At 43.5% G+C, this 24588-nt stretch overlaps 1 protein-coding gene across 1 annotated transcript in view; it reads left to right on the forward strand.

Annotated features, from left to right (window-relative positions):
• The window catches only part of LOC135549768 (thrombospondin type-1 domain-containing protein 7A-like), a 183629-nt gene that overhangs the window by 79385 nt on the left and 79656 nt on the right, over positions 1-24588 (forward strand). The window contains exons 4-6 of the mRNA XM_064980044.1: positions 9577-9755; positions 16943-17098; positions 22087-22290. Of these exons, the coding sequence (XP_064836116.1) occupies positions 9577-9755; positions 16943-17098; positions 22087-22290 (539 nt within the window). The remainder of the gene's footprint in view (positions 1-9576; positions 9756-16942; positions 17099-22086; positions 22291-24588) is intronic.

Here is a 24588-nt window from a genome sequence, read left to right on the forward strand (position 1 = left end):
TAGCACCGCCTCTCCTTCCAGTTCTCTGCTGCCAATGACTGAAACAAACTACAAAAATCTCTGAAACTGGAAACACTTATCTCCCTCACTAGCTTTAAGCACCAGCTGTCAGAGCAGCTCACAGATTACTGCACCTGTACATAGCCCATCTATAATTTAGCCCAAACAACTACCTCTTTCCCCACTGTATTTATTTTATTTTATTTATTTATTTATTTTGCTCCTTTGCACCCCATTATTTTTATTTCTACTTTGCACATTCTTCCATTGCAAATCTACCATTCCAGTGTTTTACTTGCTATATTGTATTTACTTTGCCACCATGGCCTTTTTTTGCCTTTACCTCCCTTATCTCAACTCATTTGCTCACATCGTAAATAGACTTGTTTCTACTGTATTATTGACTGTATGTTTGTTTTACTCCATGTGTAACTCTGTGTCGTTGTATGTGTCGAGCTGCTTTGCTTTATCTTGGCCAGGTCGCAGTTGTAAATGAGAACTTGTTCTCAACTTGCCTACCTGGTTATATAAAGGTGACAAAAAATAAAAAATTAGAATAAATAAAAAAAACACTGGAATGGTTGATTTGCAGTGGAAGAATGTACAAAGTAGAAATAAAAGTAATGGGGTGCAAAGGAGCAAAATAAATAAATAAATAAAATAAAATGAAAACAGTAGGGAAAGAGGTAGTTGTTTGGGCTAAATTATAGGTGGGCTATGTACAGGTGCAGTAATCTGTGAGCTGCTCTGACAGCTGGTGCTTAAAGCTAGTGAGGGAGATAAGTGTTTCCAGTTTCAGAGAATTAGCTGGGTGGTGGTGGTCAAGACGTGTTTTATTGAATGGTCTCCATTCCACTATATAGGGAGAGATAGAGATTGGGGGAGGCGGTAAGGGGGAGATGGGTTTGGCTCAGTGTATGGGTCGATGGTGCCGTACAAGAGGGGCGCATATAGGGAGAGAGAGAAAGATATGAGGGAGGCGGTAAGGGGGAGATGGGTTTGGCTCAGTGTGTGGGTCGATGGTGCCATAAAAGAGGGGCGCATATAGGGAGAGAGAGAAAGATGTGAGGGAGGCGGTAAAGAAGAGATGGGTTTGGCTCAGTGTGTGGGGCGATGGTGCCATACAAGAGGGGAACATATAAGGAGAGATGGAGAGGAAAGAAGCGGCCCAGCGTTTGGCTTGTTGCCAGTGATGGAGGAAATGATTAATGGAGTGTGTCTGGGAAAGAGTCAGTTGGTCCATGCAGTGTCTTATCTGATCCCCCCTCCACTCACACACATACACACACACACACACACACACACACACACACACACACACACACACACACACACACACACACACACACACACACACACACACACACACACACACACACACACACACACACACACACACACACGCACACGCACACAGATGGGCGTGTTGACACACCATCACTTTCCCACCCAGCAGGCAGTCCTGAGCTGTGATGGCATGTGTGTCCCTTAAATTACCCCCAACCTGTGCAACGCAATGTGGAACTATACTCCCCTGGTGTGGAGAGGAAGGTATTTCCTCAATTTCCACTGTTTAGACCTCTAGTCTGTTTGATTGTTTTGACCTGCAGTTGCTAACAAGCTAATTCTGGTGACAAAAAGTATTACAGTGGGTTGAAAACTAAATTGTTACAGAAGATTGAAAACTAAATTATTACAGTGGGTTTAAAAATAAATTGTTACAGTGGGTTGAAAAATAAATTATTACAGTGGGTTGAAAACGAAAGTATTACAGTGGGTTGAAAACTAAAATGTTACAGTGGGTTGAAAACTACATTTATTACAGTGGGTTGAAAACTAAATTTATTACAGTGGGTTGAAAACTAAATTGGTACAGTGGGTTGAAAACTAAATTGGTACAGTGGGTTGAAAACGAAATTGGTACAGAGGGTTGAAAACTAAATTATTACAGTGGTACATGAGGACATCAGTCAGTCCATATTTTGTGTAAAATTCTATACAGTAAAGTTAGCATGCAGATCAGGACAGAGCTTGGTATAGGTTCTGTGGGCAAAATTAGCCATTTTTTGTCCCTGATAGTGAGGAGAGGAATAAATCAATGTTGGTGGACCAATGCTCCCTTTCCACCATTTGAAGAAGACCAGGATGAGAGAGAGATGAAGAGGTGTGAACGTTGTGGCAGGAGGTCCAGTAGCAGTCAGTATTATTGAAGGATTCTTCTGTGTGGCTCAGTCGGTAGAGCATGGCGCTTGCAACGCCAAGCGTCGTGGGTTCGATTCCCGCTGGGTCCACCCATATGTAAAAGTAGTGGCCCCAGCCGACTTGTAAGTCGCTTTGGACAAAAGCGTCTGCTAAATGGGATATATTATTATATTATATTATTCAGAGTGATCCCATCTGTGTTAGTCCCAGAACCCCAGGTCTAGCTATGGACCATATCTCCCAGGTGCCTTGTTGTCCCACATACTCATCATACTCTGTTGAAGAGAAAAGGCCTTTATAACAAAACAAAGGGGGTTTAAAAAATGCATTTCATGCAATTCTACCTGCTTTACATGACAGAATACATTAGCGTCTTTTTTAATCCCACACAAATTGCCAACATGGGAAGCAACTTTGACACTGACAAATTGAATTCAAACAACAGCCCAGGCCAATGAAGCGACACTTAGATTGTGCAATATTAGGAGGAAATATATATAGTAGTGTGTATATGTACAGTTGAAGTCAGAAGATTACATACACTAAGGATGGAGTCATTAAAACATGTTTTTCACCCACTCCACAAATTTCTTGTTAACAAACTATAATTTTGGAAGTTGTTAACAGACAAATTATTTCACTGTATCACAAGTCCGGTGGGTCAGAAGTTTACATACACTAAATTGACTGTGCCTTTAAACAGCATGGAAAATTCCAAAAAATGATGTCATGGCTTTAGAAGCTTCTGACATCAAGTCAATTGGAGGTGTACCTGTGGATGTATTTCAAGGCCTACCTTCAAACTCAGTGCCTCTTTGCTTGACATCATGCGAAAATCTAAAGAAATCAGCCAAGACCTCAGAAAAAAATGGTAGACCTCCACATGTCTGGTTCATCCTTGGGAGCAATTTCCAAATGCCTGAACGTACCACGTTCATCTGTACAAACAATAGTATGCAAGTATAAACACCATGGGACCACACAGGAAGGAGATGCGTTCTGTCTCCTAGAGATGAACGTACTTGGTTCAAAAAGTGCAAATCAATCCCAGAACAACAGCAAAGGACCTTGTGAATATGGTGCAGGAAACAGGTACAAAAGTATCTATATCCACAGTAAAACAAGTCCTGTATCGACATAACCTGAAAGGCCGCTCAGCAAGGAAGAAGCCACTGCTCCAAAACCGCCATTAAAAAGCCAGACTACAGTTTGCAACTGCACATGGGGACAAAAATCTGACTTTTTGGAGAAATATCCTCTGGTCTGATGAAACAAAAATAGCACTGTTTGGCCATAATGACCATTGTTATTTTTGGAGGAAAAAGGGGGAGGCTTGCAAGCCAAAGAACACCATCCCAACCGTGAAGCACGGGGGTGGCAGCATCATGTTGTGTGGGTGCTTTGCTGCAGGAGGGACTAGTGGGGTACAAAGTATATGTTATGGTGTGTGGTGCATTTTCCTAGCATGGTTTCGATCCACTAGTTGAATCTATGCGAAGGTGCATTGAAGCTATGCTGGTCGCTTGTGGTGGCCTAACACCCTTTTAAGACACTTTACTTTGGTGTTTCCTTAATTTTGCCAGTTACCTGTGTGCTTGTGATAAAACTTAATCCACAGTTATTTGTTAGAAACTATTGAACTTCTGTGGCTAAATTATGCTCTCTGTTATATTTCTAACATTGAGAACAGGCTCCTGTGGTTGGATTTATTTTGCCTCTTGGGCCCCCTACAGCCTTGGGCCCCCTATACGCTGACTCACACAATAGACCAGTCATATTTTTTTTAATTATGCAGTTTATTTTTAATTTTTAATTAATCAGTTACTTAATCAAGGCAGAGCCCCAAAGTTACCCATGTGGGCCCTCTACCTCCTCTCCTCTCCCCATCTGACGATTAGCAAATCAGCAGCAGGCTGTCAGCACTCATAGAGATCGGGCTTGTGAGTCCTCTTGTGGTTGCAGTAATAAAAATACAAAATATTTACTACATATAATACATCCTGTATATATAATATATACTGTATATATTTCCATCTTTAGTTATTTATTTTATATATTTTTTTGCTGCCTGTTGGGCCCCTCATGGGCCTGGGCCAAGGAGCTTCAGCCCCTGCATTAAACCGGCCCTGGAGGGACCCCATTCATGAATATGGAGCCCTTTCATTGGTGGTGACCTCAAATAAATGCCATTATCGCCACAGACATCGAGGCAGGGCAGCCATTTTGTGACCCCAGGTGGATTTGAACTGAAAAGCAATACCTAACATTCTTACTGAAGCACAATATGGCAGGCAGAAGGGAGGTGTACTGCCACGGACCAGAGCTAGGCTAGCTTTCTAGTATAGAGGCTCGTGAGAGAGGGTTAATTCTTAACAAAATAGCGTTTATGGACTATAAGGTAACAACATAAATGATCTCTTCAAGAATCAAACTTAAATGTTCATCAAATAAAACTTGCAAACAGAGCTCCCTCAGTCCTCTCCTCTGTAGTGAGGGATACCAGTTGTTGATATATGTCGTGGCTGATTGAGTAGCCGGTCACACCCTTAACGAGCCCATTGAAGTCAGCTGTGCCTGTGTTCATTTTCAGTTCCAGGCTGACTACATGGCTTGTGGTGCTGGTGAGGGTGTGGACTTTTAGTGGCTGCCCCTCACTACGCAACACACACGAAGGCACCTTTCAAGTTCCCTTGAAGTAGATCCCAGAGCTATCTATGAATTCAGTGCTGAGCGCTAATCTGCGGTATGATCTCTTTCAGTTTAATGCTGCTGAATCCTTCCACTGAGGTTCACTTGGGGGACATTCAAAATGAATTCTGGATTGTGAGACGAATTGTGAATATATGTTGAAGGTCAACTGCACATACAACTTCTTTAAAAGAGACTTTTTAGTAGATGGACATTGAGTAACGTCAATTGATCACTGTCACGGTGTTCTGTTAGTGAAAGAGAGTCGGACCAGAATGCGGCGTGTCTATTGCGATCCATGTTTAATAAAACTGAAGAAACAGGAATCAAAATACAAAACAAACAATAAACGTAACTAAAACCGAAACAGCCTAATCCTGGTGCAAACTAACACACGACAGACAAAAGGACAATCACCCACAAAACCCATCACCAAACAGGCTACCCAAATATGGTTCCCAATCAGAGACAATGACTAACATCTGCCTCTGATTGAGAACCATATCAGGCCAAACACAGAAATAGACAAACCAGACACACAACATAGAATGCCACTCAGATCACACCCTGACCAAACAAAACATATAAACATACAAAGCAAACTATGGTCAGGGTGTGACAATCACACTCAAATGCATGCTAATGTTGTTTACGTCCCGAAAAGCCATTATGCCAACCTCTCGCTGCAATTTGGCTGAAAATAACCACAATGCAGAATGCAAATGGGGTTTAGTTCCAAATTAGTGCACTACCCATAGGGCTCTGGTAAAAAAAGTAGGGCGCTATAAAGGGAATATGGTGCCATTTGGAATGAGTTTTAGCTTGTGCTGCATCATGATTTATTCATTGTAGAGAATTGGAGTAATGCAACGTTTACTGCAATGTTTTGTACTCTAGATGTAATCTAACAGGCATTTGTACTTGTACTACCGCAGGCTAACTCCCTTGTGGTAGGCTAAATGCTGTTTAAGAAAGAAATAGAGCACAATAAGATGTGAAAGAGAAGATAAACTTAGGCTACATTTACAAACAAAACACCTCAACAGCGTTCAAACCAATTCAACCCCAAAGAATGTCCATGAATTATAATCCACATAATAATTCACATTTCCTATTGCTGCAGGATCATTTTCCTACTGTAGCAGACTGGTTCAAATGAAGAGCCTACATCTGTACATAATGCATTTGATACAGTCAATCAAAGATGCTATCAAACTAAATGATGCTTAATAATAAGCTGTGACCTTGTAGGACACAATCTGGAGGGTAATTCACAACAGGAATACAAGACTGCTAATATTCATGCAGCTGTACACTTTCTCTACTAGCCACTCATACTCACTTACCATATCTCCCTCAGTCATCTTCCTTTATGAGGACCACAATGGGAATAGTGGCATCAGAAATGGCACTCCAATTCCTATACGTAGTTGCACTCCTTTTATTTGTTGACACTTAGGGAAGTAGTGCAGTAGGGAACAGTTTGCATTTGGGATGCAAACTCTGCCTAGAGTGAATCAATCAAATGTATTTATAAAGCCCTTTTCATATCAACAGAAACCCAGCCTATAACCCCAAAGAGCAAGCAATGCAGACGAGAAAGCACAGGAACCTAGGAAGAAACGTAGAGAGGAACCAGGCTCTGAGGGGTGGCCAGTCCTCTTCTGACTGTGCTGGGTGGAGATTATAAGATTACATGGCCATTAAGGCCAGATCGTTTTTCAAGGTGTTCAAACGTTCATAGATGACCAGCAGGGTCAAATCATAATCACGGTGGTTGTAGAGGGTGCACAAGGAGTAAATGTCAGCCCAGCATTCAGAGGTTGAAACAGCAGGTGCGGTAGAGAGAGAGAGATTACACAGATCCACAAAGAATTCAAAAACAAACCCAATTTTGATTAACTCTGTTGGGTGAAATACCACAGTGTGCATCACAGCAGCAAGATTTGTGACCTGTTGCCACAAGAAAAGGGCAGCCAGTGAAGAACAAACACCATTGTAAATACCACCCATATTTATGTTTATTTATTTTCCCTTTTGTACTTTAACTATTTGCAAATAATATGACATTTGAAATGTCTTTATTCTTTTGGAACTTTTGTGAGTGTAAAGTTTACTGTTAATTTTTTATTGTTTATTTCACCTTTGTTTATTATCTACTTTACTTTGGAAATGTTAACATATGTTTCTCGTATGGGGGGGCGACACCTAATGAAGAGATGAGTCTTCAGTAAAGACTTGAAGGTCGAGACCGATTCTGGGCCCATCACATGGATAGGTAGACCATTACATCAAAATGGAGCTCTATAGGAGAAAACCCTGCCTCCAGATGTTTGCTTAGACATTCTAGGGACAATAAAGCGGCCTTGGTCTTGTAAGCATAGTATATGTGTAGGCAGTGGTGTAAAAATGAGTAGTATTTCGGGTATCTGTATTTTACTTCACTGTGTATATTTTTAACAACATTTACTTCACTTCATTCCTAAAGAAAAGTATGTAATTATTTTTCATACATTTTCCCTGGCACCCAAAAGTACTTGTAACATTTTGATTGCTTAGCAGGACAGGAAAAGGGTTGTAATTCACACACATCAAGAGAACATCCCTGGTCATCCCTACTGCCTTTTATCTGGCAGACTCACTAAAGTCTGCCAGATCAAGTTTGCTTAATTTAAGGAATTTGAAATGGTTTATACTTCTACTATTATTTTTCATGTTTAAGTATATTTTAGTAATTACATTTACTTTTGATGCTTAAGTATGTTTAAAACCAAATCATTTTAGACTATTAATCAAGTAGTATTTTTTCCTGGGTGACTTTCACTTTTACTTGAGTCATTTTCTATTAAGGTATCTTTACTTTAACTGAAGTCTGACAATTGAGTACTTTTTCCACCACTGCGTATAGGTATGTACGGTAGGACCAAATCGGAGAGATAGGTAGGAGCAAGTACATGTAACTCTTTGTAGGTTAGCAGTAATACCTTGAAATCAGCCTTAGCTCTAACAGTAAGCCAGTGTCAAGAGGCTAGCACTGGACTAATATGATCAAATGTTTTGGTTCTAGTCAATATTCTAGCAGCCGTATTTAGCACTAACTGAAGTTTATTTAGTGCTTTATCCAGATAGCCGGAGAGTGCCTTCAGATAGTTTTAATACCCATTGACATATTTTTTGTCCATCCATCTACACACAATACCTCGTAATGACAAAATGAAAACGTGTTTTTAGAAATGCTGGTACATTAATTGAAAATTATATACATAAATATCATATTTACATAAGTATTCACACCCCTGAGTCAATACATGCTAGAATCACCATTTGCAGCGAATACAGTTGTGAGTCTTTCTGGGTAAGTCTTTAAGAGATTTCCAAACCTAGATTGCGCAACATTTGCCTATTTTTTTTAAAGTCTTCAAGCTTTGTCAAATTTGATGTTGATCATTGCCCCTCAACCGTTTTCAAGTCTTGCCATAGATTTTCAAGATAGTTTTAAGTTAAAACTGTAACTCGGCCACATAGGAACATTCACTGACTTCTTGGTAAGAAACTCCAGTGTAGTTTTGGCCTTGTGTTTTAGGTTATTTTCTTGCTGGAAGGGAAAGTATTCCTGTAGGAATTTGCCTGTGCTGAGCTTCATTCTGTTTCTTTTTTTATCTTGAAAAACTCCCCAGTCCTTAATGGTTACAAGCATACCCAAAACATGATGCAGCCACCACTGTGCTTGAAATATGGAGCGTGGTACTCAGTAATGAGTTGTATTGGATTTTCCCCAAACATAACTATTAGTATTCAGGACAAAAAGTGAATTGCTTTCCCACATTTTTGCACTATTACTTCAGTGCCTTGTTGGAAACAGAATGCATGCTTTGGAATATTTGTGTGCTGTACAGGCTTCCTTCTTTTCACTCTGTCAATTAGGTTAAGATTGTGGAGTAACTGCAATGTTGTTGAAGTTTTAAAGTCACCATTCGCCTCATGGTGAAATCCCTGAGCAGTTTCCTTCCTCTCCGGCAACTGAGTTAGAAAGGACGCCTGTATCTTTGTAGTGACTGTATGTACAGTATTGATACGCCATCCAAAGTGTCATTGATTACTTCACCATGCTCAAAGGGATATTCAATGTCTGCTTTTACCCATCTACCAATAGGTGCCCTTCGCAAAGCATTGGAAAACCTCCCTGGGTTTTGTGGTTGAATCTGTGTTTGAAATTCACTGCTCGACTGAGGGACGTTACAGATTAATTGTATGTGTGGGCAAAGATACAGTAAGAGGTAGTAATTTAAAAATCATGTTATACACTATTATTGCACACAGAGTGAGTCAATGCAATTAATTATGTGACTTGTTAAGACACCTATCCCCTAAAATCAAACTTTTACTCCTGAACTTATTTAGGTTTGCCATAACAAAGGGGTTGAATACTTATTGACTCAAGATATTTCATTCCACTTTGATGTTATGAGGTATTGTGTGTAGTAGGCCAGTGACCAAAAATCTAAATGTAATCCATTTTAAATTCAGGCTGTAACACAACAAGATGTGGGAAAAGTAAATGGGTGTGAATACTTTTGGAAGCCACTGTAATTGTGGCATCCTTGATGATGTAATTAATGTATATATTCTTTCCAATCTATGTTACATAAAAAAATGAAAATTGATTCAAATCATTCTCCTTTGCAGGTACAACTGGAAGACAACGGAGTGGACCGAGTGCAGGGTGGATATGTTGCTAAGCCAACAGGACCGTCGTCGTGGTAACCTAACTGGGTTGTGCGGGGGCGGAGTTCAGAACCATGAGGTGTACTGTGTCCAGGCAAACAGCGCCGACCCTGCCTCAAGCTCTCTCAATAGCAAAGAAGGTAACCTGACCAGCATGCAACTGTCCTTTATCCCCAATGTGTAATCTTTCTACCATTCTGATAACTCATGCCCTTCTCCCATACTAGGTCATCTCTCTCACCAGTTGTGTGTCTATAGAAAGCCCATGTCCATTGTGTCCCCTTTTTTCCATCCCATACGGATGCCTTGTCCCATTGTACAGATCTCTTCCACCTCGTGCACTGGAGACTGAGCACTTTTGCTAAGGCCGCACTCATGCCCTTACGCAATAGTAAGAAATTCAATGGGATTCCCTTGCCAGCAAAAATTCATGCACTAATGGTGCAGAAGCATAGAATAGGAATGGGGTTGAGGAATGTGTTTCCCCATCCGGGGAACTTTGGAGATCCTAAAAGCCTTCCACTACTCAAAATTGGTGCATCCCTTCTGAAAACAAATCTCTAAAAACAATGGTACCCCATGTGAGAGCAGTTCCTGACAGGGGTGATAGTAGATATCATTGGATGCATCCCAAGTGGCACCATATTCCCAATATAGTCCACTACTTTTTACCAGGGCCCATAGTGTAGGGAATATAGTAGCATTTGTTAGGTAACCATTGCCTGTCTGACAAACACCCAATGTCAATATGACAAGGCAGCATATCCATTAGGTCAACAGAAGCAGTAATAACTCTCTCTGTCCCCAGATAATGTAGTAACTGTGTTCCCAGATAATGTATTAAAACTGTTCCCACTCCCTTGGTAATGTTACACACATGAATGCACAAACGCAAACACACACACACACGCATGCACACACCCACCCCCAGGCTATCAGACTGTTGAACAGCCGTCACTAGCCGGCTACCTGTCCTGCACCTTTTTTTTCCACACATACTCCCCCACACACGAACTTCAAACACACACCTCATGCACACCCACACATACCTCATACACACACACACACGCACGCACGCACGCACGCACGCACGCACGCACGCACACACACACACACACACACACACACACACACACACACACACACACACACACACACACACACACACACACACACACACACACACACACACACACACACACACACACACACACACACACACCTCATACATGCACAGACTACTGCACTCACATAAACATTCACACCCAAGCATACCCCCATACTCACAAACACATGCACATACACATACACATACACACGCTGTCCCATGTGTATAGAGACCTTAAATACTGGACACTTCCTGTTTCTTTCATACTGTTTTTCACACTGTGTATTCATATAGTGTATTCTCCAAATAGCTCATTATAATAGCTCTACTACTGTACATTGCATTTTAGTGACACTGTTTATACCCTCTGCATATTTATATGCCTGATTCTCAACATAGCTCACTGTAATATAGCTACTGTTGTACATATCATTCCTAGTATATCCTTTCGGTGTATATACACATAGATTGCATTTGGATTCCAACAACAACATTGACAAATACACTGATTCGGTGAACGAGTTCATTAGAAAGTGCATTGAAGATGTCACACCCATAGCAATGATTAAAACATTCCCAAACCAGAAACCGTGGATTGATGGTAGCATTTGGTGAAACTGAAAGCGCAAACCACTGCTTTTAGCCAGGGCAAGGTGACCGGAAACATGACCGAATACAAACAGTGTAGCTATTCCCTCCACTAGGCAATCAAACAAGCTAAGCGTCAGTATAGAGACAAAGTAGAATCTCAATTCAACGGCTCAGACAGAAGAGGTATGTGGCAGGGTCTACAGTCAATCACGGATTACAAAAAGAAAACCAGCCCCATCACAGACCAGGATGTCTTGCTCCCAGGCAGACTAAATAACTTTTTTGCCCGCTTTGAGGACAATACAGTGCCAGTGACACAGCCCGCTACCAAGACCTGCACTGCAGCGGATGTGAGTAAAACATTTAAACGTGTTAACCCTCGCAAGGCTGCAGGCCCAGACGGCATCCCCAGCCGCGCCCTCAGAGCATGCGCAGACCAGCTGGCTGGTGTGTTTACGGACATATTCAATCAATCCTCATCCCAGTCTGCTGTTCCCACATGCTTCAAGAGGGCCAACATTGTTCCTGTTCCCAAGGAAGCTAAGGTAACTGAGCTAAATGACTATTGCCCGTAGCACTCACTTCCATCATCATGAAGTGCTTTGAGAGACTAGTCAAGGACCATATCACCTCCACCCTACCTGACACCCTAGACCCACTACAATTTGCTTACTGCCCAAATAGGTCCACAGACGACGCAATCGCAACCACACTGCACACTGCCCTAACTCATCTGGACAAGAGGAATGCCTATGTGAGAATGCTGTTCATCTACAACAGCTCAGCATTTAACACCATACTACCCCCCAAACTCACCATTAAGACCCTGGGTCTCGACCCCGCCCTGTGCAACTGGGTACTGGACTTCCTGACGGGCTGCCCCCAGGTGATGAGGGTAGGTAACAACATCTCCACCCCGCTGATCCTCAACACTGGGGCCCCACAAGGGTGCATTCTGAGCCCTCTCCTGTACTCCCTGTTCATCCACGACTGTGTGGCCATGCACGCCTCCAACTCAATCATCAAGTTGCGGACGACACTACAGTGGTAGGCTTGATTACCAACAACGACGAGACGGCCTACAGGGAGGAGGTGAGGGCCCTCGGAGTGTGGTGTCAGGAAAATAACCTCACACTCACCGTCAACAAAACAAAGGAGATGATCGTGGACTTCAGGAAACAGCAGAGGGAGCACCCCAATCTCAGGAAGCTGAAGAAATTCGGCTTGTCACCAAAAGCACTCACAAACTTCTATAGATGCACAATCGAGAGCATCCTGTCGGGCTGTGTCACCGCCTGGTACGGCAACTGCTCCGCCCACAACCGTAAGGCTCTCCAGAGGGTAGTGAGGTCTGCACAACGCATCACCGGGGGCAAACTACCTGCACTCCAGGACACATACACCACCCGATGTCACAGGAAGGCCATAAAGATCATCAAGGACAACACCCACCCGACCCACTGCCTGTTCACCCCGCTATCATCCAGAAGGCGAGGTCAGTACAGCTGCATCAAAGCAGGGACCGAGAGACTGAAAAACAGCTTATTTGTGTACTTGTTTGACATTTACTGCACTGTTAGGAGCAATTAACACAAGCATTTTGGTGCATCCGCTATAACATCTGCTAAATTGTGTACGCGACAAATACACTTTGATTTGATTTTAAACAATATGAAATATGAGTGTGGGGCACTACTTAGTCAGTGTATAAGGAAGGGACGTTGGCTGGTAGCGAGCCCATGTTTATCCAGTGCTTCCACGCTAACTCCCAGACTGTCCATCTGGTCAGGGGGCTCAACTGGCCACCGCTCACAGAAATTATTCAAATGATTCCAGCTGCTCTCAGACAGCCAGACAGAGGAGGCACTTTGCTGTACTGTTGAGGCTGTGATTGTAGTGGTATAAAGAGAAGGAAAATCATCAGACATCTAAACTGCAACTTGATAGATCTTTCAAATCTTGTGAGCGTCCTGTATTTTGAAGTGACAGGGTTATCTAGGTGACACAATTGATAGTGACAGTTGCAGAGAGAGAGAAAGGGAGTGAAGGAAGGATGGATAGAGAGGTAGAGTGAGAGGTAGGAAAGCACAGCAGCTGCCGTTACACATATTTTCCTTTTAATCCTTTCCTGTCAGCTCTATGGCACAATTACAACTTCCCCATCCACTTTTGGAATTCACTTTCTCATTCTACACTCTCTTGTCTCAATTTCCTTCTCAATCATCTATCCTGTCTTCAAAACTAAACATTACATACCTGGTACCAAACATGAAATACACAGTTCTGGGATCAACACAGAATTTGTCTAATCTCAGGCAATATAGTTTATATATTGCCTGAGTTTATGAAGCATTGTTCACAAATCTCCATCTCAGCTGTAACAGAGCAAAACCTTCAGTCCGACTTAAACTGATGTGGCCATGTTTTTTGCTGATGTTTTTTGTGATTTGTAATTTAACTGAGGCTGGGTGGTGTGTGTGTGTGTGTGTGTGTGTGTGTGTGTGTGTGTGTGTGTGTGTGTGTGTGTGTGTGTGTGTGTGTGTGTGTGTGTGTGTGTGTGTGTGTGTGTGTGTGTGTGTGTGTGTGTGTGTGTGTGTGTGTGTGTGTGTGTGTGTGTGTGTGTGTGTGTGTGTGTGTGTGTGTGTGTGTGTGTGTGTGTGTGTGTGTGTGTGTGCGTGGAACAGTGGTGTCTCTGAACTCCCTACCGCCTCTCTGCTAGATTAGTCATATAAGCTTGTTGTGTTAGTACGCATTCTCAGTGGCATTTACATAGGAAAGAAGCTTTATTTGGACACAAAACTCCCCGTTTCAATCATTCTGGGGATTACAGCTGGCTTCAACAAACCCATGGTATGAATGCCAAAATGCTGCTGAAATGAAGTGTGCATAAGAAGCATTGATTATCTAAGCCAACGCACGCACACACGTACGCACTCTCTCTCACACACACGCACACATATACATATACACACACACGCACACACACTAATATTTCTGCCAATGTAATAATATCACAGCTCATGTTTGGCTAAACAGGACAGATTTAGATACGTATTCCGTGGGGGTTCTGATTTGGACAACAGGGAAAAGCAGCAGGGAGGAAGGGAGAAAGGCAGGGAAGGAGAGTACAGGGAGTCAGTGAATCTGATGCTACTGTTCAGTTCTATCCAGCTCTGTTCTGTTTGGTTGTAATCAATATGGATCCTTATTAGAAGAGAGAGAGACATAGAGACATTCTGTAGCTAGAGGTAGAACGGTTGGCTGTGTGATGCCATCCGGAAGTACAGTTATAGATGCTGATGGCATGGGTTGACAGAGAGTGGAGGAGAGGGGCGAGCCGCAGGTGTCTGGCTGGGCTTGGAGGACTTAGTTTGGCCCCAGGAACCCCTCCGTGGTGTGGTGTGTAAGGCAGGGTAGAGACTAGACGAGACCATCTGGCAGGAGACAGAGCGAGAGACGCATGTGGCACCACAAACCAAGGTCACCCAGCACGGAGGCGTTCATTAATCAGCCCTTTGCTATTATGGAGGATGACAAAATACAGTAGTTACTTCAGTCCACACACACACATACACGCACACGCACACACACACACACACACACACACACACACACACACACACACACACACACACACACACACACACACACACACACACACACACACACACACACACACACACTACACACACAATGACACACACACAGTAGATACTTTATATAGGAGGGTGAGGCAGAAAGGACCATTGTCGACTAAAATAACCATGCAGCCTGTAGGAGACGTGACCACTTGTAAAATGGCTTTGATGAAAATGGACCGGCAGACCGTGCAATTATATTATGTGGTATGACCACATAAACATAAACATGTGGCGTCCTTATCATTTCCTGTCAGTATTGTTACTGCCAGACACACACACACACACACACACACACACACACACACACACACACACACACACACACACACACACACACACACACACACACACAGGTAATATGAATGGCTGTGTTTTAAAACAGTTGGCCATGGGCATATAGGTAAGCCTTCTAAAGTGCCGTAGGTAAGCTTCCATTCAAAACACTTTAAGGCACGCGTTAAACTCATTCCACGGGGGGCCAAGTGTCTGCAGGTTTTCGCTCCTCCCTTGTACTTGATTGATGAATTAAGGTCACTAATTAGTAAAAAAAAGTTCCCTCACCTTGTTGTCGAGATCTTAATTGAAAGAAAGAAATGAAAACGCACAGACACTAGGCCCTCGATGGAATGAGTTTGACACCCCTGCTTTAAAGGATATGTAGCCTACTCCTCTTGATTGCTCCTATTCAGCAAGCATTGCCAGAGGGATTTTCTAATTACTAAAATAGACTAAAATGCTTCACAGATTGACAAAATGGATCATCACTCGGCACTTACACACATATTTTAAAAGACAGTATTCAAAGGACAGACCTTTGGCCAAGTGGTAGCAATATGCATGTGAATGAGTCAGACACAGGCTTCAGTCACAGCATGGTGATGGAGCGTTGGGAATGACTCATCAGAGCTGTGAGCTTATAGAGACTCACCTACTGCTTTATCCACCGTGTGTGTGTGTGTGTGTGTGTGTGTGTGTGTGTGTGTGTGTGTGTGTGTGTGTGTGTGTGTGTGTGTGTGTGTGTGCGTGCGTGTGCGTGTGCGTGTCATTGAGCCTGATATGCCCTCACCAACTTTAAACATCTGCTATCTGAGCAGCTAACCGGTCGCTGCAGCTGTACATAGTCCATCGGTAAATAGCCCACCCAATGAGCCTACCTCATCCACATACTGTTTTTATCTATTTACTTTTCTGCTCTTTTGCACACCAGTATCTCTATCTGCACATGACCATCTGATAATTTATCACTCCAGTGTTAATCTGCTAAATTGTAATTATTTGCCTACCTCCTCATGCCTTTTGCACACAATGTATATAGACTCTTTTTTTAAATAAAAATAAATAAAATTATACTGTGTTTTTGACTTGTTTATTGTTTACTCCATGTGTAACTCTGTGTTGCTGACTGTTCACACTGCTATGCTTTATCTTGGCCAGGTCGCAGTTGTAAATGAGAATTTGTTAAATAAAGGTGAAAAAAATCTATATTCAAAAAAAGGCATTTGTTGTTTCAACTAGACTGGATTTAGAAGGATGGCGAACACATGAAAGGCCATACTGTTTGCTAAATGTTGTCTTGGATTTGAGATGGCGTGAGGGTAGGAATATTCATGACTATGAACATCCCTGTGGGGTTTTAGTTGGTGGGAGTTTTATTCATGAATGGTGGAACGATTCAGGATTCATTTTCATCTATTAGCCTGAAGTTTTAACCCACTACCCAGATGAAGAGGGCCAGGATAAAAGTAGGTAGTTCCACAGTGACAGTAATGATACAGCTCAGTATGTCCACTATATTACATGTAAATATATATTGATAATTTCTAAGGTCATAGCACTGTACTACTTAGATTTCTAACATCGTGTTATTGTATGTTTTCATACTTGTAAACAGTGACCTATGCCTGGGCCTGCCCTCAACATTACCTAGTTACGCCACATCCCCTGCCCTGCACCCACCATGTCTCTGTGGTTCTCTCTGTGTTTCTAGCCTCCAGGCCCGTTGATGGTGACCTGTGCCTCAGCCCGCCCCCCAATACCACCCAGCCGTGCCACATCCCCTGTCCTGTGGAGTGTGACGTGTCCTCCTGGGGTGCCTGGGGACCCTGCACCTTTGAAAACTGCCTGGACACAGCTGCCAAGAAAGGTGGGTGGAACACTGCTGCAATTGTGGTTATGCCTAGGCTTTAGCTTTGTGGGCTAACACAAGTCTTGACTTCGATACCCATTCAGTCAAATAGATGGCCGTCTTGCATGTATGGCATTGGAACACCACACACTGGGTGCAACAGTGATAGCTATACTTTAGTAATGATGAATATACATATATATTTTTTACTGCTCCGGGCTGGGATACAGCACCCAAAGACATGTCAATACAGCACCCAAAGACGTATCAATACAGCACCCAAAGACATAGCAATACAGCACCCAAAGACATATCAATACAGCACCCAAAGACGTATTAGTACAGCACCAAAAGACATAGCAATACAGCACCCAAAGACATATCAATACAGCACCCAAAGACATATCAATACAGCACCCAAAGACATATCAATACAGCACCCAAAGACATTTCAATACAGCACGCAAAGACTTATCAATATAGCACCCAAAGACATATCAATACAGCACCAAAATACATATCAATAGAGCACCCAAAGACATATGAATACAGCACCCAAAGACGTATCGATAGAGCACCCAAAGACATATCAATACAGCACCCAAAGACATAGCAATACAGCACCCAAAGACATATCAATACAGCACCCAAAGACGTATCAATACAGCACCCAAAGACATATCAATACAGCACCCAAAGACATATCAATACAGCACCCAAAGACATATCAGTACAGCACCCAAAGACATATCAATACAGCACCCAAAGATGTATCAATAGAGCACCCAAAGACATATCAATACAGCACCCAAAGACATATCAATACAGCACCCAAAGACATAGCAATACAGCACCCAAAGACATAGCAATACAGCACCCAAGGACATATCAATACAGCACCCAAAGACATATCAATACAGCACCCAAAGACGTATCAATACAGCACCCAAAGACATATCAATAGAGCACCCAAAGACATATCAATACAGCACCCAAAGACGTATCAACACAGAACCCAAAGACGTATCAACACAGAACCCAAAGACGTATCAACACAGCACCCAAAGATGTATAGTAATTAACACAAGAGGAGTAATATAAAATACACAAGAATGGAGCTATATACAGGGAGTACCAGTACCAGATCAATATGCAGAGGTATTTGAGGTAGATATGTACATGAAGGCAGGGTAAAGTGACTCGGCATCAGGATAGATAATAACAAGAGTAAAATAAAGAACATAGTAGCAGCAGCAAATGATAAGTGTAAAAGTGTGTGAGTGTGTGTGAGAGTATGCGTGTATGTGTGTTTGTGTTGTGTCGGTATGTGTTTGTGTGTTGACAGTTAGTGCATTCGTCTAAAGATAGCTAGGTGGGACAACCACATCAATATCACAGGCATAGTAGTTAAATTGTCCTCAATAATGTAGCTATCAGCAAAGTCAGAGCTTTAAAATGTCAAGTGCAAGTGTTGGTTCAGTTTTTTATTTTTAGGTGGGGAGGGGGGGTATTAAGATACTCTTTTAAGAGGTAGGGTTTCATGTGCTTTTGGAAGACGGCAAGGACTCTGTTAACCTAGCTTTAGGGTAAAGCTGGTTCTACCATTGGGGTACCAGGACAGGGAAGAGCTTGGACAGGGCTGAGCGGGAGCTGGTCTCCGGTAGGGGTCAGAGGGACAAGAGACCAAAGGTGGCAGAACATAGTGCTCGGGTTGGGAGGGAGGGGCAATTCCTCTTGCTGCTCCGTAGGCAAGCATCATGGTCTTGTAGTGGATATGAGCTTTGACTGGTAGCCAGTGGAGTGTGTGGAGGAGTGAGGTGACTTGGGAAGGTTGAAAACCAGGAGTGCTGCAGCGTCCTGGATAAGTTGCAGGCATTTGATGGCACCAGCGAGGAGCCCACCCAACAGCGAGCTGCAGTAGTCCAGACCGGATATTACAAGGGAAAGGAGAAAACTGGTTGAGTGTCATCCGCATAGCGATGATAGAAGAGACCATGTGTGGATATGATAGAGCCGAGCAATTTGGTGTATAGAGAGAAGAGGAGAGGGCCTAGAACCGAGCCCTGGGGGAAACCATTAGTGAAAGTACGTGGTCCAGACACAGATCCTCTCTACGTCACCTGGTGGGAGCAGCCTGACAGGTAGGATGCAATCCAAGAGTGTGCAGAGCCTAAGACACCCAGCCCTGAGAGGGTGGAGAGGAGGAGGTTCACAGTGTCAAAGGCAGCAGATCGATCTAAGAGTGTGTAAACAGAGGAGAGATAGTCAGCTTTGGCAGTGCAGAAAGCCTCTGTGACACAGAGAAAATCAGTCTGGGTTGAGGGACCCGTCTTGAAGCCTGACAGGTTAGGGTCAAGAAGATCATTCTGAGAGAGATAACGAGAGAGTTGATCAGAGAGAGCGTGTTCAAGTTTTTTGGAAAGAAAAGAAAGAAGGGATACAGGTCTATAGTTTTTGACATCAGATGAGTCCAGTGTTGGTTTCTTGAGGAGGGCCATTTTGAAGTCAGAGGGGATGCAGCGAGTGGTCAGGGATGAGTTGAGGGATGTGAAAAGGTCTCCAGAGATGGTTTGGAGAAGGGAAGAGGGGATGGGGTCGAGCGGGCAGGGTGTCCGGCGTATGTAGCGTTTGTGAATGTATGAGGCTTTTGTGTTGGTGTAGCTGTGTAGTGTGTGTGAGTGAGTGAGTGAGTGTGTTTGTGGTTTGTAGGTATAGTCTAGTGAGTATGCATAGGGTCAGTGCAAGATAGAGTCAGTACAGACAGTTTGGGTACCATTAATTGACTATATAGCAGTCTGGATATTTAGCAGTCTTATGGTTTGGGGGTAGAATTTGCCTCGGAGCCTTTTGGTCCGAGAGCTGATGCTCCGGTACCATTTGCCAACAGTCTATGGCTTGGGTGGCTTGAGTCTTTGCCAATTTTTCAGACCTTCCTCTGACACCGCCTGGTATAGAGGTTCTGGATGACAGGGAGCTCGGCCCTAGTGATGTACCCTCTGTAGTGCCTTGCGGTCGGATGCCAAGCAGTTGCCATACCAAGCACTGATGCAGCCAGTCAAGATGCTCTCGATGGTGCAGCTGTATAACTTTTGAGTATCTCAGGGTCCATGCCAAATCTTTTCAGCCTCCTAAGAGGGAAGAGGCGCTGCCCTGCCCTCTTCACGACTGTGTGGGTGTGGATGGACCATATTAAGTTCTTAGTGATGTGGACGCCAAGGACTCACAGTCACACCGAGATACACATACATGCTGGCTTGCTCAGCCCTTAATTATTGCTGGTAGAGGAACAGAACAGCGGCAGCAGCAGTCTCTTAGCCCCAGCTCCCTTTATCACCTCCACCATGGTGACTAATGCATATTGACTCTACCCTAATGAAGCATCTCAAATGGAAGGGATGCCGAGAAATTGTCCCCCATGCATTTTACAGATTGATTCACTTGCATCTCTCTCTCTCTCTCTCTCTCTCTCTCTCTGTCTCACGCTACTGTACAGTATGTCATACAGCACACACACAACCTTGACTGGAGTGTGTGTTTATCCGTACCCGTCTGTGTGTGTGTACGCCCTGGCTCTCATTAGCCGAGAGAAGCAAACTCTTAGACCATCCTCTGGGCATTTCATGACAACGAGCTCTATGCAGCATCAACATGACCTGATCTCCCAGTATTAGTTCAATCAATGTTTGTCACTTTTTGTGTTGGCTGTCCAAATGGACTGTCTGCACACACACACTGTGATAGTGTCTATCCACCAGTATTTGATGGATTCTAGTAACATACTGCACTGTTTGTGGGAGATAGGTTTTCAAAATATTGTCTGGTTTCTTAGATACGCGTCTCAGCCGCAGCCTTTGAGATGTTGCAACACCATACTGTAGTGGAGAAGTCATTATCACTATGTTTATCTGTGCAAAGAGTTCTCAGGCTCTGACAGGGTGGAAAGGCCTCAGTCAATCTGTTCATCTTGCTGTCCTTTACTGTGGTTCGACAGACAGTAGTGATATTAAAGAAACAAACCCTGTCTGGACACCTATTCCATCCATTACCCCCTCTATTACACCTTCACCCCCTATGCCATTCACCTTTCCTAAACCCTCCTCCTCTCCCCTTCTCTTCACACTCTTTCCCTCACCCCATGTCCCTGTTAAACTAAACCATCCACCTCAGCCCTGACACCTGACAACACACCTCCATCCTCCAGCTGACCCTCCTGATTAAATAGAGGATTCGGGAAGAAAAAGGACCGAATCCAAAATAATCCGGGGAAATATAGCCATCATCCACCAGAGTCCTCCAGTTCTGCTGGCTCCCCCACGGTCCTCCTTTCTTATCAGGCTGTAGCAACAGTGGGGATTAGACCCTGGGGCTTGGGGTAAGGTGTCATTGGGCTGGGCAGGCAGGCGTTAACATAACACACACACATGCACGTACACAGGCACACACATACACACACCAGCAATCACCACTTCCATGTCCTTGAGCATGGCGAGAGGAAAGCCCTCGGCCTTTGAACAGCACAAATCCCAGCCGTATTAATGGATAGCTGCATACATTAGTATACATGAGTCACTTTGGGTAAAAGCCTGGGTTAATGAGGAGAGAATAATAATAGTCATTATGGGAAGCTGTTTCTCTAATGTATGTCATCTTCTGGGGCTTAATGGTCCTGTCGTGTTAAATAAATAAATACATAAATGTTATCATCAAAGCCAAGACACACTGTGACGGTAGCAGAAGAGAGGGGGAACTTCATGTACTGAAGTTAGACATTAAGTCGTGACTCCTTGAAAAACAAGTGAAGCTATCCTGAAAAGTGTTACCACAGAGGGGGAGGTTGGTGTTGAGGGAGGCCCTGAAAAGGGCTACCACAGAGGGGGACTATACTTTATTTCAATGTTATTTGGGATAGTAGAAGCAGATCATAGAATGGCATAATTATACAGCTATTTATGGTTTCATGGCAGCACCGGGATACCTATATCTGTTTTCCTGTCTTTTCCTACCAGGGTTCAAACTGAGGAAGAGGAGGATCGTCAACGAGCCCACGGGAGGAACAGGAAGCTGCCCTCACCTGGTGGAGGCCATACCCTGTGACGAGCCCAGCTGCTATGATTGGCTGCTGGTGAAGCTGGATGAGTGTATCCCGGACAACGAGAGAGAATGTGGACCAGGCACCCAGATACCACAAGTTCAGTGTGTCAACGGGGATGGTAAAGAAAAAGAGAGAGAGAGAGAGAGAGAGAGAGAGAGAGAGAGAGAGAGAGAGAGAGACAGAGAGAGAGAGAGAGAGAGAGATGGGTGACATAAGTCTATTGTATCGATGTGTTAATTACCGTGTAACAATGGATTATCATGGTCTGTTCAGGGGTTGAGTTACAATACGGGTGAATTGCGGGTGAATTTGGTGAATTGTGGCTCAGAGAACCATATTGTTTTGGCTTTAGCTTTACTGCCTTAAACGGTGCCTGCAGGGGCTCAGCCATAGACAATGCACAAGTGTGTGTGTGTGTGTGTGTGTGTCTGTGTCTGTGTCCAAAAGGGTAATTGTGTGTGTGTGTGTGTGTGTGTGTGTGTGTGTGTGTGTGTGTGTGTGTGTGTGTGTGTGTGTGTGTGCGTGCGTGCGTGCGTGCGTGCGTGCGTGCGTGCGTGCGTGCGTGCGTGTCCAAAAGGGTAATTGCTGTTTCTGTAGTAATCTTGTTTTGTGGATATGTATTATATGTATTGTTTGTCCTGATCCTAAGATTGCACAGGGCTATGGAGGCTTGTGTGTGCTGCCTGCATGTCGGTGTGCGTGTATAAAGCTTTGTGGTAAAGGGTTTGACTGCAGCCACACCAGCCAAGGCACGCTGCCTGATATCCCATGGGGCCAAGGGGCCAGGCACGAGCCACTGCTGGTCATAATTCTGCTCGCTGAGACACACACAGAGCTGTGCTGGCACTGCCTGAGGAGGGACACATACACACACAGGGACAGAGATAAATATACAGCACCTGCTTGTTCATGTTCTCTCCAAATGAAACTGGGCTACAGAGACAGATTTCAGTTAGCATGTGAGAGTAAATTAAGAAACAGTAACCACAGTGCTTGTGGCTTTTGGCAAGCACGCTACTATTGGCTACTTGTAGTACTGTAGATGTCTACCATTTGAAGACTGAAGAGAGCACCTTTATTTGGTTGGTTGGTAATAGTCTTAGTCTAACAGGGCACAAATGCAAATCCTTTACTTTCCTCGTTCTTATTCACACACCAAATGACAACTCTACCATTGTCTCTGAAAATCTGCGATGTACATTGTTTTTCTAACAGTGCCGAACCAAAATGCTAAAATCAAAGAGATGCATAACTCCTCAAACCCGTCTTCACACAGATCGCATTCTTCTCTGATGGTGTCTGACACAGAGCAAACATTTGTTATGGCATGTGTAATAGGTGCACTTTGGAAGGAGTGTCACTGATGCTTTTTTAATGTGGTTTGGGAAGTGAGCATTTTAGTCAGTGAAGACCGAAGGGACCTTGTGTTTTAGTCAAGGAAGACCGAAGAGACCTTGTGTTTTAGTCAGGGAAGACCGAAGGGGCCTTGTGTTTTAGTCAGGGAAGACCGAAGGGACCTTGTGTTTTAGTCAGGGAAGACCGAAGGGGCCTTGTGTTTTAGTCAGGGAAGACCGAAGGGACCTTGTGTTTTAGTCAGGGAAGACCGAAGGGGCCTTGTGTTTTAGTCAGGGAAGACCGAAGGGGCCTTGTGTTTTAGTCAGGGAAGACCGAAGGGGCCTAGTGTTTTAGTCAGGGAAGACCGAAGGGACCTTGTTTTAGAGACGCAGTTTAGTCTCATTTCAATAATTTCATTCACCCTAATTTAATTAAGTTCAGAATAATGGAGACAATATGCATAGCTGACTTGAGAATTTAACAATGCCAATTATTAGAAGTGTGAGTTTATTTATAGAGGAACGAAGATGTGATTCACCTATATAGAATCCCAATTCAATATATCTGAAATAGTTCATCTTAGTTTAAGATGATTAAATCATCCAACAGTGAATAGAAGGTAATAGAAATGAGAGATGTCGATGGCATCCCTTCTCACTCCATTGTGTTATAAGGGACATGTGAAGAACTCAATTGTCATGATTCAATTATGGACTGTGCGTTGTAATTGTATTTTACATCCTGGGAATTTTCTATTTTTTCTCGTTCGACTAAGATTCAGCATATAAATATAGTAATTATCCGAAGATTCCTGAACCATAGAACACTGCCCGCTAATGAGTACCCTAAGGAGGGAGGGAGTGTAAGTGTGTGTGTGTGCGCACGCGCGCGCGTGCGCTCACGTGTGTGTGTGTGTGTGTGTGTTGGTACTTCTCAATCAGTTCTCATATTATAAATGTAATCAAGGTTCCTATTCACATCCGCCAGAGCCTGGTGCTGCCTGTTGCTGTGACGATGATTACACACAGTCCTCTTATTGTAGCCGAATGGGGAAAGGCAGATAACTAGAAGCGGAGAGTAA

The sequence above is a fragment of the Oncorhynchus masou genome, chromosome 12 (assembly GCF_036934945.1).
Source record: "Oncorhynchus masou masou isolate Uvic2021 chromosome 12, UVic_Omas_1.1, whole genome shotgun sequence".
Classification (NCBI taxonomy): Eukaryota; Metazoa; Chordata; class Actinopteri; order Salmoniformes; family Salmonidae; genus Oncorhynchus; species Oncorhynchus masou.